Genomic DNA, 19,272 nt, shown 5'->3' with positions numbered 1-19,272 from the left:
ACGAAGCCGCAGTTATCACAGTGGCTGGCCAGGGAATTTCACGGTGTACCCCCTCCCCCCTAAAAAAAAAAACCATGCATAAGTTGGTCGAAAAGGAAGTTGATGTGTTGATGTGAAATGTGTTGTTGATCAGAAATATGTACCGCATGGTCAGATGGTAAACAAACAAGCTTGCCAGGGACTTGTTGCGCCTTTGAAAGATTCTTCCAAGTGCATTAAGAGGCCTGAATTGTAGTAAAACCAGGCTTGAATGTTGCATTATAGCAACACCCGACAAATGTGTTGCTCCTTTTTTGCTGATATATAGCAAAACGCCACACTTCTTTTGTACCACAGCACCCAAATTCTTTAAACTTTATCCCAGCTACATTTTCATATTTCCTACTAAGCTCAAAACTACGTTCAAAGAACGTCATTTTGATATCTTAGTGGAGATCCAGGACAATGCGATTACATACGTCCAGTGAATTCCAAAAAGTGTGTTATAGAAGGTTTTTTCAGAAATGAAAAAAAAAAAAACAATGGTGAGAGTGCAATACCACTAGAGGAGACTCCTTTGAGAAGACACAGAGGGCGAAACAGCGCAAACTCTGGTGGCGAATAAAGGCCACCAAATTCAAGCGCTGACGAACCATTGCGAGTAAGTTCATTACCCCAGAAAATACGTTACTGCAAAAGAAACAAGCCGAAAACAAAGGGAGAAAGAAAGAGAGAGAGCTCTTGAAATTTTGTTTTTTTATTTATAGAATAATGCGGACAAGACGTCTAACCATGGTTAGCAATATACGCAAGATACAAACTAAATAACAGAACAAAACAGGGTTGAAGAGTGCTTCTTTAAGCGATATATTTGGATTTAGCATGCGGCGCTGGGACTTTACGAAATAACAAAAATTCCTCAACTTACTCACAATTCAATGCTAAAATATAAAAAATACTATTTAAATAATTGTAGCTGTATATACATGCCATGGGCATTGGGGAATTGCTTCACTTAGTTCATTGAATATTTGAGCTATTGTTTGTGGGAAAAGGAAGAGTAACAAAAAGAGTTTGCGAATATTTGCGTTAGACGATGACAGTGGTGCCTAGTACGCCTTCTTAACAAGAAGCATTCATATGCTACGGTGTCCAAGGCTAGCCTAAGGTTAACTATGCCGGGGAGAAACTCTAATCGCCTTTTGTTTCTTTCAAATTGTAATATCTGTACACCATCAGAAGTTAGTAATGCTGTTGCAGGAGGGTAGGTATAAGCTTACTCTAAATAAACTCTACCTCTTCCCTTGAAAATTTTTCTCGGTTTTTTATGTTAATTTTTGTGTGGGAATCCTAAACCACGGAGACGAACTCATGTTTTGGCCTAATTAGAGAAAAGTAGAAGAGGAGTTTCACACTTGGTGGGGCAGTGTTGAGCTTGTGGCTTAGACTGATTCGCGTAGTTGTAGAATGTTGTACAACTACGCGAATCACAAGGTTCCATGGCGAATGTTCGGTATCTCTTTTAATGTACTTCATACTACAATGAAACAATTGGTAAGACACTGCGAAGTGATACGTCGCATTGTGTAGAAGAACAGAGCTGAATGACATGAGAACGCGAAATGGTTCATGTTTTTGCGTCAGTCGTCTCTGATCTTCTATGCAACGCGTAATTGCACTTCGCAATGCTATACCAATTAGCCCCAGTGGAAGCATTTCTCAATGGTAACACAGTGTCCCCGCAGCTATAGTAAAGCTGCCGAAAAGAGCTGGTAAACTACTGCTTGTTTGATGACGGCGACCTGGTTTCAGTTCCTCCGGATGTTACCAACCTACGCATCGTGAGAGTCGGTGCCGATTTCTTCATTGCTGCCTGGGAAAAGCCCAAGATCAGCTTTGACTACTACTCGGTAGAAGTTACCAGCACCAACAGAAGCAAGACCGGCGTGGCGCAGGATGCAGTGCGATCCTGTGTTCAGGGTACGATCATCCACCGAGACCGGACGCGCATCGTGTGTAGCCAACTCCCGCCGTGCGTCTATGTGCGGTTCATGGTACAGACACATATAAACAAACCAACTGCAGGCTATTCACCGGGCGTCACAATAAAGGACATCTACATTCCAGGCAAAGGTAAGAAAACACGAGTCCGTAGATCTACAAGTATAGAACGTGGGCCTTCTGTGAACGTATTAGGAGTACATTTTACAAATCATTTGCAATGGGATGATAATGTATGCTCGGTACTCAAAATACTTTGCTGTATAACAAGTGTTTTAAATTGTTACCGACACACTTTACTCGTTCCTGTAAAACTGTTTATTTATAATGCTTTATTTATTCTCACATCCATTATCGACATCTAGTATGGGGCACTACGACTCAGTTCAACTTTAATAAACTATTTCGTATGCAGAGCAAAATAATACGCATTGTCGCTAACTTAACCGTATCTGGCCCATACCGAAAACCTCTTTAAGAAATACAACATAACTAAAACCCATAACACCTACAAAACTAGACTCTTGCGCGAATATTATTTTAGTGCTAAACGCAATACTTTACTACTGGAAAAACGTGCAAAGCTATTTGATGAGTTATCCTGTTATAGCACTCGTACTCCAGGAACTGTGGAAGGTTTCACGCTTTAGAACAAATTATGGTTACCAAATGCTACTGAGCAATCTTCCTAGACTTGTTAACTCATTAACGGAGCAGGCAATTATTTACCGCATTTATCAATGTCAGAATTTAATATGTTATTGCTCTGCCCTCTTCGTGGTGTTTTCAGGAAGTTAATATAGTATTATATGTTTTTTTCTTATTTTTCTTGCTGAAGTACACAGATACATACATACATATATATATATATATATATATATATATATATATATATATATATATATATATATATATATATATATATATATATATTGTTCCCGCTTTTGTCTAATGTAATCTACATCGCAAATGTTTAATTTTTGTTTTGCTTTTTTATCTATTCATTTATATCTTCCATACCTTATAGTCACTGTCTAAGTGTATTATACAAGGGTATTATGTGCCCTACCATATGCAGCCATACTGCACTAAGGGGGTGAGGTATCCCTCAAGCCACGTTTATGCGGCTTTTTTCTTCCACCCACCTTCATTTACCACTATGTTACACATGTGTGTAAATGAAAAACAATAAATCAAATCAAATGGCTATCATAAAATCAGTTACCATTCGTTTTCAAGACGTTGTCTTCCTTGTTTGAAAGAGAGTCGGGATGATGTGTACACCTAGACTCTGTCATCGACGTAACAAGTTTGATGAGTTATATTTTCCTAACCTATTCAACTTGCAGATACATAGAATGGCTTAACAAAAACACATTTATTTGCAACAATCTGCCAAATAATGACCACAATTATTAAAGTTTTCTTGCAATGACAGTATATAAAGCTGCCATAGAAATTAACGGCAAACTTGTATTATGACACAGTGGATTATGCACTTCATCTGATTTGCGTTACAGGTCTTTTAGTAATCACTTCCACAAATTCCCTGTCTAAATTCACTAAGAAATGAACGACGTGGTCACTGGGTATGTATAACGCTGTTCTGGATTAAGTCGTTTGGTTTATTTTCTTGTGATCCTTTATTTTTTGTGATTTATTTTCTTGTGATCAGTGCATACGCGATAGTTTATCTTACGCCCATCAAATACTCGTGGCTACTTAAGCCTGCGGAATAGACGTTACAGATATCAATTATTATAACTGCCTTACTTATGGCGCCACTTTCTCGTGACACCTCAGTGAACACATTTTCAGTTTGAAGAATGCAGATTTGTATTGATCCCACATAACGAGTGCACGAGAAATATAGATAAGTGTCGTTGAAGCGTTTAAGCTCTCGTGCCTCTATGTCAGAACAAACTGCTGAAAAAATTCCATTCTTTTTCACCTGCAATCACCTATTGTTAAGCGTTAAAGTTGTATAGTTACCACGATTTTAAAAAAAGATGAAGGGCATCTGGATGAAGTGGGATTGCCCCTGCTAATTCTGGTCTTTCGCAGACAGCTGGCTATGGTAACAGTTTTCTGACGAACGCCGCAGTTGCCGTGAGGAACCTGACCGTGAGTCACCTGGGAGACGACAACTTCACCTTGAATTGGCAGAAACCGGAAGGCTGCGTGGACAACTACACAGTCATGGTGACCGAAAACAGTGCTAGAAGCAGCGGTAATGCGAGCAACGGACTAGTGTCCTGCAACAAGGGAGGTGTCATCACTTCGAGCCAGACAAGTGTCACGTGCGATCAGCCAGAGCTGTGTGCTAACGCCACCATCAGTGTGAAACCAAATGTGAGGGGAGCGGCTAACGACACGTTGAGTGGAGAGACACTATCGGGAGTTTTCCTGCCCGGAAAACGTACGTCATTCCTAGTAATCAGGCACAAGTATTTGCTTTCGGTATAAACATATCTAGAGTCGTTTGTTCAGCCTAATTTTGCGCAATACGGATGAGGCGCCTCCTCGCAGCTCCTTAGCCCCCGTAATCAAGAACGTTTTTCTACTGGAGGCTTTATATTGTGTTGAGAAAGTCGTTATAGGGTTCTCCCGTCAGCTTTAGTGGTTGCTGAGCTTCATAAAAAAATCCTGGTTAGTTTCGAAGAGCGCCACATCTCCAGTCTATGGGTGCGTTCAATAGTAATGCAAAGAAACAGCTTTGATTCCAGAATCGCTTGATAAGACAATAGCAAACAGATTATTTTCTTCGAGTGGGTTTCGGTGTGCCTAAATATGCCCTCATTGTCGGGGTAATGTCCAAAAATATATAAAGTTATCTTTCTTCAATGTTATCCCAATTTAGAATGTGAAATTGGCCGAACTAGGATAGTAACACTAGGAATACATAGGCTCATAACACATGGCAAGCGTTTCCGATCATATTTGACACCTTTCTTTTGAAGCATCAACTGGAAAGTATTTTTGAACGAAAAATTGAATCACGTTGTTTACGTGCTTAGATATAAGTTGTCCTGAACTACTTGTGTGCTCAGAGAAAACTTTGCTGCCACAAACACCACAACTGATGGCACAATAGATATACTGAAAGTGCGGAAAACCACAGAATGGAAAACCTGGGCCTGGGGTGACCTAGATGACCGCTTGGAGATATTGCTCCCGCGCTGCCTCCACGGCTCGCTGGATGGCCCAAAGAAAGTCGGTCCGCAAGTTCTAAAGTGTGCATTGCGGCCGACCACCACACTCGCAAACCTTCCGGAGAGACTGCCTTATGATCTGGATATATTGACCATCTCCAAAACGTGTGTTAAAGGGTGGCTGTCGCAGATTTGCATAGTTTGCCTATATCGCTCGCGCACTGAAAATTTATTTGTTTCCTTCAATAACGTTGCCTCTCCCTGTCTGCTTTTCCTTGTCTCCGTTTCGCTTTTCACCACACTTCCCTGCCTTTGTAAGTATTCGGTGCATTCGAAATAGCGCTTTGGAGATAAAAATGGTGAGGCATTAACTATGAAGTTACGCTAATCTGCGGGATTTGAAAACACGTGGTGCGATGTTTATTGTCGCAAGAGGTTCTACGCCACGCATGAAAATTACTGTAGACGTCTGCCAGAATAGGTGCATAATAAGCATGTGTGAGAGCTTTTTGTATCAGAAGAATCACTGATATCATGGACCATCTAGCACGACAGGTATTCCCTTGTTTCTATTGTTAGTTGCATCTTATGGATACCCCGCTTTCTTTTTCCATTTCAGATCCTCCCCCAGTGAGAGACTTACAACTATCGGCCATCACGCACAGATACTTCGAGATAACATACAAGGCTCCAAAAGAATGCTACTCCAATTTCGACCACTATATTTCACGGGCCAACAGCAATTCCAAAGCTAGGTTGAGCTATTGCCGTGTGCACAAGACGTCAAGTCGTATTACTGCAACCTGCAATATCAAGGCCTGTGGTAGAGTCAACATAGGAGCACAAACGAAGTCCGCCGGACCGTCAAAGCGTGGCTCACTTTGGGCCGAATTATTTGGACTCAACACATATGAAAGGTGCTGGCCGTGGACTAGCATCTAGTAGTACCGCGTTGTGTGGCCACGTACGTCCGGTGTCGTTTGTATGCTTCCGTCGAATGTCGCGTGTTTCTAAAAAGCGCAATTGTGCAACCACGTGGCGTCTTACCCCGATCTCTAATTGCTTTGCGGCCTCATGCAGCAGTGCAGAACGCAAGTGGTCGCGGGATCGAAACCCGGTCGAAGCGGCTGCATTTTCGATGAAGGTGGAAACGCATGAGGCCGTGCACTTATATTTAGCTGCACGTTAAAAAACCCCAAGTGATCAAAATTTACGGAGCCCTCCACTGCGGCGTCCCTCATAATCACACCGTGGTTGGCGGACGTGAAAGCCCGCCCACAGTTAGTGCCTCTAGCTCGTTTCCAGCCGACCACCTCTGGTTAAGTAGAAGAGGAACAAGAAGGCCGTTCTCGTGTGAACGTTCGTCTCCAGCTGTGTTGGAACGCGCTTCGCTCTAGTAGTTTTGGTAGTTACGGATCAGGTATCTTGATATCTTTTGTGTCTCTTTTCTGTTCTCCATCGTTAGTTTGGTTTAAGGGGCCCTCAAGGAATCGCGGAAATTTCTAACACTCCTAGGCAGGGCAGTTCGGCATGGACAGCCTCTCGCCGACCGGATGATTTACACCTTCAACTTTTTCTACGCAACGGCGTTAGCGGAATTTCTCTTTCACTGGTGCCCTCGGGTAATATAACGATCCGGCTGAACAACTCCAGGATTCAGGAGAAGCTTCATGCGGTAGCCTCTGCGCACGAAGGCGTCACCGATGTACGACAGTTTGGCCGCGGAGGTATTGTGTGCAGACCACACGACACAGATTGTGTAGCGGATCTTCCTAAATGCTCATCTGCTACTAATCTGATGAGTGCATATATCCCACCTCATCTTGCATGCACCAAGAACGTTGTACGTGGAGTTGACTCGAAATTAAGCCCGCTCGGCAAACTCTCAATGGCCAGAGTAATGGCTATCTACCGGCACGATCGAGTAATGGACAACGCGAGAGTATCCAGTAAAAGCTTGGCCACCAATCTGTAGGGTTCTATCGTTAGCATCGCGTCTCCTGCAATGTAAAAATTGTTGGCCATTTAGCCATACTGCTGCTATGTGTAAATGTGGGAGACGGTGTGGCATTCTTGGTGAGAGTCACTCACACGCCCCTGCACGGTCAGAGCTGAGAAGTGCTACTTGTGTGAGCGTACTCATAGAGCCGATTATTGTAGGTGTCCCGTTCGCATTCAAGAGAAGCAACTGTTTGAAGTAATTGGCTGGAGACGATGCTCAAGGAGAAAAGAAATGGTAGTTTTCAAGAAAAGGGCACAAGGTCACGCTGGAATTACCGCTCAACAAAATGCAATGGGAGATGCTAGTTTCGCCCAAACAAATGCGGCCGCAGTAAGGAAGGCAGTGTCAAAAGAAATGGGCAAGTTATTTACCAGCTGCTTAGAATGCTTGTATCAGATAATGACCACTCAGCAATTCCGCTTATAAATAACAGCACTTTCTCCTCAGAAAAGTACTACGTTTACAACTCAGCAGGCGTGTTATGCAGCATGAGTGATGATAGGTTGGCCCCAGATAGGCAGTATAGTAAACATACAGAGAAAGAACGTCAACTCTCTACTATATATCTGAGTGTCAACACTGACGTTGAAATCAATTCGCCTGCCCAGAAACGTAGCTTATCACCCTTAAATCCATCTTCCTCGTCGTCACACACAAAAGCGAAACAGCACCGCCTGGAAAGGTCGCAATGGCCAGCATATATATATGTACTAGAGAAGGTTGTTTCGACTGTTGGTATTTCCCACCATTCAGCTATTGAATTCTTGCAGTGGTATTGCCGGTTCATTTTTTTCAGTTTCTACATACTTGTCTCATTGTTGAAAAAAATCCTGATATAAAATTGTCACGAGAAACTTGGTTTGATCCAAATCAACATTTTCTATAAATATAATGTCGATAATTTTGTCTAGATCCATTTTGAAGAAGGGCCATTTATGGTTTGTTTTTTTTGTGTAAAAATAGGAAGAAAATTCATACCATATGCACGGAGGGAATAATGAGAAGCGGGGCGAACGAGCGTACGTCCATCCGTCCATCTCATTCGCGCCCTACAGTGTGGTAGGAGCCGGCGGACGGATGGGCAGACGGGCATACAGACACACGGACGGACGGATGGGTGGACGGACATATTCTTCGCCCCACTCTTCATTCAACTTGTGGATATAGTACAAATTTACTTCCTATTCTTATGCATGCTTATCACTATAAGCCAAATGAATTACATTGCTCTGTACTAACAGTCTTTTCCTTTCCCATGTGCTGAGCGCTATGCAGATTGGTACTTGGTGGAGAAGAGTGAGGCGCAAAAAACATATCGTGAAGCAGGAAGAAAAGAAAAAAAAAGAACAGCGCTGTTCTTTCTTCTATTCTGCTCTTCCTGCTTCACGATATGTTTTTGCGCCCCAGTCTTCTGCACCAAGTATGCACCAACTATGCCAAAAACAAGTGCTTTTGGCAGAGTGGTACCTTTCTCAACAGAATGGGACTTGATGTGTTTTCGCCGTGCCTGTCACGCGTCATTTATATGTTTTCGTTGAATGCCGCGTATGTAGAAGGCATGCTGTATACAATTATGTGGCGCCATCTGGCGAACTGGCATTGCTCGAACCCTTATGATATAAAGCAAACCATTCAGCCAACGTTTCTACTCTGCTAACCAACTCTACATGCCTTGCGGCGGCTTAAGTAACATGGCTCTAGTACAATCTGCTTTATATCTGTACGCTCTAACTTTTTTTCTCTTCAGCAATTCTAATAACAACGTTCTAACCTTCATAACTAACTTTGTTTCTAACTGACGGGGGCTGTCGAGCGAGATCGTGGTAGTTATGTTTACGGTGTGTAATTCCTGTACATGTCTAATTCGCCAAAGAGCGTTCAGCTATGCAAAAAAAAAAGAAAAATGGTGAGTTGTGACGTCAGGCCGCGCTTGGCCTCGTCGGCGTATTGAACCCGTCATAACATAATCAGCGTAAAATGAAACTAGGTGGATGAAATATAGAGTAACATGACTGGTAAACGAACTTGACAAGTCTGAACGTGCGTATGATCATGTTGATATGTTTGACGAGAGATGCAGTGAATGCATACAGACCTTTCGGGTGCGTCAGGCGGGCGGCCGCGTTAGACGTAATTCAAGGGCTAACGCGATAGGAGCCTATGTAGGGCCTCCGAGATGTGCGTCTAAAAGCGGATCTCTGGGGGCAGCGTTCGTTGTGGCGAAACGCATTTCGTCTATTTCATTTGTTTCGAGAGGCTTGAAGGCAGCGTGGCGTCAAAATTACGTTGCCGAAGAAAGACGCTAAACAGACGGCACGCTGCTAGCCAACTCCAGCCACTCGGGACAGGCTGAATTGGACATGCCCAAGAGTTGAACACCGCGAGAATAGCTCCCCGTATGACTGGCCACACAACATCAATAATGTAACATTTAACACATCCTCCAACTTCGCCTCATATGGTTAAGCTTACATTTCTTCGTACCAAGTTTGCTCAAGAGTGTGACTCGCACTCACTCACACATGTTCCACGCTATTCCTGGCTTCCCAGTGCAAGCCACGGCAAATAAAGACGCTTGTATTTGCTACACCTGTGTCACTACATTGCTGTACAAAGAGTGCAGTGCTTACCACCGTTGTGCATAACATACGTGAGACCTGAATTAATCCCTTTCATTGTTCAGTTTGAATGTTTTTCGTCTTAACACCGGCGAATCGCGGCGTACCAGTACCGTGAACAGATGATCTGTTAACTCTACTAAAAACTGCAAGACGATGTACACCTAAGCAAAGTGTGTGTTCAACATGGGGCACGCACAAAAAACCAGGTACAATTAATCACATAATTGTGGCGATAAGTCGATTGCTACGACATGGTTAAAGGTGGGAAGTTTCTACTTCCCATCTTTAACCATCACGAGTTCATGGTATATACTAGTTCATTGTATTCATGGAACTGCGGCTTAACGCTCGCTAAACCTTTCTAAAACTAAGGAGGTTACACACAGCGAATATAACGTAGCAACCCTTCTTTGTCAGATAGTGCTCAATGTACATGCCGATGGCTGCTAATGGAGAATGAGAGACAGGAGCATTCGGCTTTTAGTTAACGCGCACGCTGCGAATTTTTTTTATTGTTCAACAACGCACAGAAGAAATCTCCCATCGGCACCACCTCGGATGTCAAAATGTAACGCTTGTTACACACTACTACTACAATTACGAGAGACGAACGGGTGCCGCTATAAGGAGCTTCGCCCATGGATGGATGGATGGATGGATGGATGGATGGATGGACAGATGGATGGACGGATGGATGGATGGATGGATGGATGGATGGATGGATGGATGGATGGATAAGGCTGTACCCTTTAGATCGGGCGGTGGCTAGCGCCACCAAGCCGTAATACTTAATGAACCAAAAACTAGGTTTATTTTTTTTTTCCTTTAAAGAAAGAAGTTGAGGACTGGTACTTTTCAGTCAAGGATTTATTTTCACTCGTGCCTTGACTTTAGCCACCAATCACATAACCTTCTTCCAGTTAATTCTACCCGCTTAAAGTCTGTTTTGCCCTCCCTGTCCCTAAACCCCAGTGCTTTGAAAAAAAATGGCAGCATATCCATGGAGTGAATGATGGGGAGTGGGACGAAGCATTCGTCCGTGCATTCATTCTTGCTTCCTTCCGTTCCTGCGTACGTCTGTGTAACCGTCCATGCGTCCATCCACCCATCCGTGCGTGCGTCCGTTCGCGCGTCCATCCCTGCGTTCTTCCATGCATCCGTGCCTGCGTCCGTTCATGCGTCCATCCATGCATCTGTCTGTGTGTCCGTTCGTCCATATATTCAGCACTCCAAGTACCACCATCTCGCATCTTTTCATCATATATTCTCCATATAGAAGCACCGCCATCCCGCAGACATTTCAGGAACTAAACGCGAGGTGGCACATGCGCACTTTCTTACGGCTTGCGCTTCGGATCTACTTCCCACCTTTAACCACCTCGAGTTCATGGTATATACTAGTTCACTGTATTCATGGCTATGTGGCCCAACGCTCGCTAAACCTTTCTAAAACCAAGGAGGTTACACCCAGCGAGTATAACGTAGCAACCCTTTCTTGTCAGATTGTGCTCAATGTACATGCCAATAGCTGCTAATGGGGATCGCAGTGTGCGCGTTACCTAAAGGCCGAATACTCCTGTCTCTCATTCCCCCTTAGCAGTCATTAACATGTGCATTGAGCACTATCTTTTATTGTTCAACAACGCACAGATGAAATCTCTCACCAGAACCACCTTGGAGGTCAAAATCGTAAGGACCGCTATTTCGGGTATGTGCCACTGGTGGTTACGTACTACGAGGGACGCACAAGCCACGCCATAAGGAGCTTCGCCCCTAAACCTCTGCGCCATCATCCTCAACTATAGAGTGAAGCTCTTTACAGAACATTATCAAGTGTTCGGCAGTTTCTTCTTCCGCTCCACACGCACTGCATACCGTGTCTACCCCTTCGTATTTGGCCCGATACGTCTTGGTTAGCAATACTCCCGTCCTAGCCTCAAACAGTAGAGAACTACCCCGAGTAATATCATAGATCCTTTCCTTGGCAATTTCCTGCTTAAAAGTTCGACAGATCTCTAGTGTGGACTTCTTAATCATGCCAATTCTCCACATATCGGTCTCAGCTTCCTTCACCTTTTTCTTAACCGATAATTCTTTATGGTTTGCCCCCCTGCTGTTTTTCTAAGTATTTACCAGTCAATTTTCTGGTTCGCTTCCTCCATTTTGTATCGATATTCTTCATGTACAAGTAGCTGAATACCTTCCTAGCCCAATGCTCCTCCCCCATTTTTATCAATCGCTTCTCAAATTTTATCTTGCTGCTAGCTTCCCTGCCCTCAAATGATGTACATCCCATATCGCCTTGTACTCCCTGATTTGGTGTATTCCCGTGAGCTCCTAAGGCAAGCCTACCTATTCCACGTTGCTTAATTTCTAATCTTGCTTGAACTTCTCATCTCATGCACAAGACCGCATTTCCAAACGTCAGACCAGGAACCAAGACCCCTTTCCATATTCCTATCACAACATCATACCAATTGTAATTTCACAGTGCCCTGTTTTTCAATACCGCTGCATTCCTGTTACCTTTAGTCGTCACGTATATTTCATGTTCCCTTAGGTACTCGGCCCCATTTCTTATCCATACGCCCAGATATTTGTATTTATCTGTTATTTCTAGCATGACCTCCTGTATTCTAAGCTCACTACCTTCATTGTCATTAAAAATCATGAGTGCTGATTTTTCCTTACCGAATCTGAAATCTAACCTATCTCCCTCAGTACCGCAGATGTCCACCAATCTATGCAAACCTTCGTTGTTGTCGGCAATTAGCACTATATCATCTGCGTACATCAATGCTGGTAGTGCCTGTTCAATGAGTTTTCCTTGTTTGACAAAAGAGAGGTTGAAGCCCAGTCCACTTTTTTCTAATTTGGCCTCTAATCCTTGTAGGTACATCATGAATAATAAGGCTGACATAGGACACCCCTGTTTAAGCCCCGTTTTACCTCTGCAGGCTTGGATACCTGTTTTTCCCACTTTATAACTACAGTGTTACCTTTATAGATATTCTTTGAAAGATTAGTGACTACACCTTCCACGCCTAGTGTGTCCAGTAATCCCCACAATTCCTTTTAACCACGCTATCATATGCTTTCTTGATATCCAAAAATTCTAGCCACAGGGGCCTGTGTTCCTTTTCTGCTATTTCGATGAACTGCGTCAGTGAGAACAGATTGTCTTCCAACCTCCTGTGTTTCCGAAACCCATTCTGCAGTTCCCCCAGCACCCCCTCATCCTCTATCCATGCCTGCAGTCTTTCCTTTATAATCTGCATCGCCAGCCTGTAGACCACTGATGTCACTGTTATAGGATGGTAGTTGTTTATGTCAGCTTTGTTCCCCTTTCCTTGATAGATCTTGCTCATCCTGCTAAGTTTCCATCCATCGGGGACTTCAACATCGATTATTATTTTGCTCACTGCCTCTCTCAAAGCCTGCTCAGACTTCGGACCTAATGTCTTTATCAGCATAATTGGAATGCCATCAGGGCCTGTTGATGTACTGCTAGGAACCCTTTTCTCAGCCCTTTCCCACTCTTGTTGTGAAAATGGAGCCATTGCGCCGCTTGATCCATCCTTGTCTATTGTGGTGCATCCTTGTCTATTGTGGTCCTTGTCTATTGTGGGACACGGCGCTCTTCTCGGCCGTCACTCACTCTGTTCAATGTATCAGGTGCTGATCGGGCTCATGGCAGCGGCGGCGACGTATGCTACACCCGTGGCATTTCGACCGATCGACACATGGCCAGCGGCTCTTGGCATTCCACAAGCGACTACGCATGATCTACTAGATTCACCAAGCACCTCGGAGCGGTGCCATCTGCGCATCGAAACGAGCTGGATGACAAAGCATCGTGGTACGCTTCCGGATCCGCCTACTGCTGGCTACAAAAGGGAGCCCCTGAACCAATGCCCACTGGGACACGGCGCTCTTCTCGGCCGTCACTCACTCTGTTCAATGTATCAGGTGCTGATCGGGCTCATGGCAGCGGCGGCGACGTATGCTACACCCGTGGCATTTCGACCGATCGACACATGGCCAGCGGCTCTTGGCATTCCACAAGCGACTACGCATGATCTACTAGATTCACCAAGCACCTCGGAGCGGTGCCATCTGCGCATCGAAACGAGCTGGATGACAAAGCATCGTGGTACGCTTCCGGATCCGCCTACTGCTGGCTACAAAAGGGAGCCCCTGAACCAATGCCCACTGGGACACGGCGCTCTTCTCGGCCGTCACTCACTCTGTTCAATGTATCAGGTTAGTTATTTATGCCGTTGTAATTGCTTTAGAAGCAGTGATGACATGCTTCTTAGAGTGTCGTGTCCCATTAACGGTAAATGGCTTATCTGGACGTGCTATGCTGTTTCTCGCGAGTGTATGGCTGCCGCATTGAATTGGTCTGTCTTGGAGGGTTACGATGTGGCCTCTCAGACATTACTACTCTTGGCTGGTGACATAGAACAAAACCCTGGCCCTATGTCTGTGCCTGAGCGAGAACAGATAAGTAAAATCGAAGAAATGCTAAAGGTGCTACAGTCAGGGCAGGTAACCGTGTTGGAAAAGCTGTCGGGCATTGCTAAAACTCGGGATGAGCTTCGGAAAAAGCTGGACGACGTGATTACTAAAACTAATGTAATTGAAAAGCGCCTTACTACACTAGAGGAAACAGAAAAGAAGTTCGCTGACAAACTAGACGACTTAGAAAACAGAAGCCGGAGAACAAACTTGGTATTCTTTGGAATACCAGATAGTCATCCAAAGGAAACTTGGGAAGAATCCGAAAATCTAGTTATGTCTGTCTGTACGGATGTATTAAAGCTGGAAAATATAGCAATAGAAAGGGCTCATCGTCTCGGGGCCTACAAAACAGAAAGAATTCGTCCAATAATTGCTAGCTTTTCAGGATCGAAATCAAGAGAATCTGTTCTGCGAAATGCATACAGATTCAAGGGGACGTCATACAGCGTATCAGAAGACTTCAGCAAGGCAGTTCAAGAAAAACGCCGGCAGCTTTGGAAGTACAGTAAAGAAAAACAGCTCGACAAGAAAAATCGTGTACATTTAAGTTACGATAAGCTGGTAATCAATGGACAAGCATTTGCCTGGGATACTGACATGCACCAACCAGTTCCTCTTCGGGCGCATGCTCAGATATTGGGGCGGAAATGACATGATCATTCTAGCTTAAGAACAAATGGGAAATATACCATCACAAAAAGCTTTACACCAGTATTGTTGGTGGTCAATTGTCGAAGCCTAAAAAACAAAACTGATGAGTTTACAATCTTACTTGAAACGGTGAAAGCGCAAATCGTTATGGGTACCGAATCATGGCTTGACGACACAGTATTGGATGTAGAAATATTTCCGCCAGGTTTTACAGTGTACCGTAAAGATAGAAACAGGCACGGTGGTGGCGTGTTTCTTTTAATTTCAAGTAGCCTTGCCAGCGAAGAAGTTGTTTTTGATAATGAAACTGAATCAGTATGGTGCCGCGTCCAATTTCCCCAGGGAAACAACATCGTTTTTGGATCATTTTACCGCCCACCTGACCACAACAATGAATCTTTGATTCAACTTTCCGACATACTATCACAAATATCTCACTGCGTAATACTGGGAGGGGATTTCAATCTGCCCGATATGAAATGGGATTCCGACTGTGTAGCCCCACAAAAAAATCGAAATTGTTCTGCCTTTTCAGATCTAATGAGTGTCTATGGGCTACAACAATATGTGAACGAACCAACTCGGATTAACGCTTTACTAGATCTTTTACTAAGCAATGACGAAAATGTTATTGTTCACACAAACGTATGTCCAGGAATTAGTGTTCATAGGTGCGTTGTTGCAGAGTTAAACGTTTCTAGAATACCTGCGTGTAAGCAAACCCCTCGAAATGTTTTCATGTACGACAGAGGGGACTTTAATGCCATTTCCGAAGAGCTGGTCTTGTATTATCCCACTTTCTTATGCATATCGGAGTCATGCGGCATGGATGAATTGTGGCAAATTTTCCGTGACAAGGTTACAGAGCTGGTGAATATGTACGTACCTCAGAGGTGTCTAAGATGCAGAAAGAGGCACAAACCCTGGTTCAACTCTGAGATACGCAAACTTGTTAGAAAAGCAGCGAATGCCCATAAAAGGTTTCTTAAAAAGAGAACAGCACTAAATAAAACAAAGCTCAAAAGTGTAAACAAAGAGCTTAAGTTAAAACTAAAACAGGCAAAGCGTGTCTTCTTTGACAAGCTAAACACAGACTTGAAGTGTAATCCAAAATTCTTTTGGAAGTATGTCAAGAGCAACAGAAAAGACGACACAGCTATCCCTGACCTTTTAACCCAGGAAAAAACTATAACGGATGACTTGGAGAAAGCTGAAGCATTTAACGCCTATTTTCAGTCAGTGTTTTCAAAAAGAACTGAACACTCTCCAATGCTACCTTCAAAAATATTGGTAATGAAATGGCGGAAATTGAAATCGATTACGCTGGTTTGGATAGTCTGCTGCGTACTCTGGACACCTCTAAGGCTACAGGGCCTGACGGTATATCATCTCATGTACTTAAAAAGTGTCACGTTATTATTGCACAATATTTATGCATAATGTACAAGTTGTCTCTAGACACCGGCGTTATTCCAAGGGATTGGAAAACAGCCAATGTGGTTCCTGTACATAAGGCAGGAAGCAAAAAACATGTACAAAATTATCGTCCCATATCCTTAATTTCAACCTGTTGCAAATTATTAGAACATGTTATTTATAGCGCATTGTTCAAATATCTCGAATCTACTCATTTTTTTGCCCGCTCCCAGCATGGATTTCGGCAGGGTCGTTCATGCGTCACGCAACTAACTGAATTTCAGCATGACGTACTGACTGCGCTTGACCGTAACAACATTGTTGATGCATTATTTCTCGATTTTCGCAAGGCATTTGATACGGTCCCACATAATCTGTTAGATATTAAACTGGCTTCACTGAATATTAATGCTAAGCTGCAAACCTGGCTACGGAATTACTTAAGTGGTCGTAAACAGTGTGTTGTTTTAAATTCTAAAACGTCTTCATATGTAAACGTGACTTCAGGCGTGCCACAAGGTAGCGTTCTAGGTCCGCTGTTATTTTTGGTTTATATAAATGATATAGCATATAACATAAAATCTCGCATAAAATTATTCGCAGACGATTGCATCATCTACCGTCACATTACTTCAATCACAGACACTGAACTATTGCAAGATGACTTAAACACGGTAACACATTGGTGCTCCACGTGGAATATGTGCTTAAATATCTCGAAGTGCAACCACATCAGCTTTGCAAAGAACATTTCAAAAATCCAGTGCACATACAGTATTAATGGCGAGGCAGTCAAAAAGGTGCCCGAGTGTAAATATTTAGGAATTTACTTGACAGAATCGTTCCATTGGAACAGACACATAGACCAAATGATCTCAAAGGCTAGTAGAACGTTGTTTTTTATTCGTAGAAACTTTCACTGTGCAACAAAAGAAGTGAAAGAAACTCTTTACTTCCTTCTTGTCAGGTCTATACTTGAATATGCTTGTGTTATCTGGGACCCGGCTCAAAAGTATCTTGCAAAAACAATAGAAAAAGTCCAAAACCAGGCAGCCCGTTTCGTCAGCAACAACTACGACCCATTCGCTAGTATGTCAGAAATAAAGGCCATATTAGGCTGGGAAACTCTAAAATCTAGAAGACGGAAACTTCGATTAAAACTTCTGCATAGCATATATTATAACCTAACAGGAATTAATAAGTCTGAATACCTACTAGCACCAACATATCGTTCCACAAGATGCCAACACTCACATAAAATACAAGAATACGCGTACAAAACCACTACTTTTGCCAACTCCTTCTTTTTAAAAACAATTAGAGACTGGAATGAACTTCCCGAAGGTATAGTGAACTTGAGTGACAACAGCGCTTTTTTCTCATCGTTGTGAAATTGTGACATATGTACTTCTCTTTTGGTACCTGTTGTCATGTGCAATATTGTACTAAAATATTTTTTATTTTTATATGTTGTTATAATTGAATTTTTTCACTATGTTTGGCGTCTTATCGCAGAAATGTTTCCTATGACTTCTTATGTATACCCCCCTGCAGTAATGCCACTACGGCGTTGCAGGAACTATGTAAATAAAAAAAAAAATAAAGCACTTCTTTGTTGAAATTTTTCTGTCACCCTAGTTCTTATATATTCAATAGCTTCGTCCCCTTCTAGCCTAGCACCTTGAGTTGTAGTTCTAAAAACCTCTGCTCTAGGCTCGTCTCATTTTTTAGAGAGTTTAGATGGTTCCAAAATTTCGCAACTGCCTTTCTATATTTTTATGTACTTGTGCCAGCCACTGAGCTCCCTTTCTTCTATTTTTCTCATTGATCAGAAGGGATGCATCCCTTCTACAATTTAGAAAGTTTTCCCATTTTCTTTCAACATCATTTGTCGGTTCACCTCACTGCTTAGCAGGTCTGTGTTCCCTAGAGGCTTCCTGACGATTTGCTATGACTCTCTAAACTTCCTCTTCCCACTAGCTCTTGGGTTTGTGTCTTCTTTTTCGGGGTGACTTGTCACGTGCCTTAGCAAGCTCTAGCTACTTTCTCACTAAACAAAAGTTAGTAATCACTAAACAGTGATTACTTTCTCAATTTGTTTAGTGGGTATTTCAATTTGCCTTTCTGGATAAAAATTTTCCTGTAGTTGCTCATCTTGTCTCCTTCCCACTTTCACTGCTCTTCCAAAACTTAGCTTGATACGTTTGTGATCGCTACCCAGACTTCTGGAGCCACCTTCATCTATGTGCATTCCCCTGAGCTTATCATACATTCTATGTGACATCAGTGCATAATCTATCGTCGACTGAAGCCTTCCTAACTCCCATGTTATTTGCCCTTCACACTTCTCGGTACTGTTACAAATGATCAAATCAAGCCTTTCACACATATCCATGATCATTTTGCCGGTCGGGTCGATATACCCATCTATATCTTCTATGTGCGCATTCATGTCTCCTAGTATAATTATCTCGCACTCTCTTCTTAACTCCTGAATGTCCTTTGATATACACTCTACCATTGTCTGGTTTTCCTCTCTGGCCTTTGTTGCCGTCCACAAGTACACGAAACCAAGGAGTGTCATTTGACCTGCCACCTTCCCTTTTAGCCATAAATGTTCCTTGCACTCCTGCTTGACCCTTTGCCAGTCTGTACTTTTATGAATGAATGCCCAAATTCCCCTTCCCTTTCTGCTGCCTTCTGTTCTAATACAATATTCTCACACGTAGTCCGGATTGTTAGGAGGTTGTTCCATGTCCCTGAGATGCGCTTCTACAAAACCGTATACCATCGGTCTCTCCTTCCTTAGCTGTTCTTCTATCTCTTCCCACTTCAGCCTGTTCCTACCACCCTGCATGTTATTATACCATATGTCTGAATTGGCTCGGCGCTCGTGGCTACGTCTATTTCTGCACCGGACTCTACC

At 43.2% G+C, this 19,272-nt stretch overlaps 2 protein-coding genes across 6 annotated transcripts in view; both read left to right on the top strand.

The window, feature by feature from the left end:
- Window positions 1-9,721, top strand: part of LOC119165286 (uncharacterized) — a 65,599-nt gene extending 55,878 nt beyond the window's left edge. For all 5 annotated transcript variants that reach the window (XM_075871413.1, XM_037417467.2, XM_075871409.1 and 2 more), the window contains 3 exons: window positions 1,792-2,112; window positions 4,085-4,399; window positions 5,752-9,721. In XM_075871413.1, the coding sequence (XP_075727528.1) occupies window positions 1,792-2,112; window positions 4,085-4,399; window positions 5,752-6,074 (959 nt within the window). In that variant the 3' untranslated portion in view covers window positions 6,075-9,721. The remainder of the gene's footprint in view (window positions 1-1,791; window positions 2,113-4,084; window positions 4,400-5,751) is intronic.
- Window positions 9,722-13,363: 3,642 nt separating this feature from the next.
- On the top strand, window positions 13,364-17,967 carry LOC119169254 (uncharacterized). The gene has a single exon (XM_037420371.2). It carries the CDS (start codon window positions 13,422-13,424, stop codon window positions 14,928-14,930), a length of 1,509 nt encoding a protein of 502 aa, XP_037276268.2. The 5' UTR covers window positions 13,364-13,421; the 3' UTR covers window positions 14,931-17,967.
- Window positions 17,968-19,272: the final 1,305 nt, after the last annotated feature.

Source organism: Rhipicephalus microplus, chromosome 8 (assembly GCF_043290135.1).
Source record: "Rhipicephalus microplus isolate Deutch F79 chromosome 8, USDA_Rmic, whole genome shotgun sequence".
NCBI classification, from domain to species: Eukaryota; Metazoa; Arthropoda; class Arachnida; order Ixodida; family Ixodidae; genus Rhipicephalus; species Rhipicephalus microplus.
The sequence above is the reverse complement of the archived record's forward strand: the minus strand, read 5'-3'. Positions and strand labels throughout refer to the sequence as shown.

Bases quoted from the DNA above. Each gene is read 5' to 3' on its own strand.
- LOC119169254 (XM_037420371.2), top strand. From the start codon at position 13,422: ATGTATCAGGTGCTGATCGGGCTCATGGCAGCGGCGGCGACGTATGCT.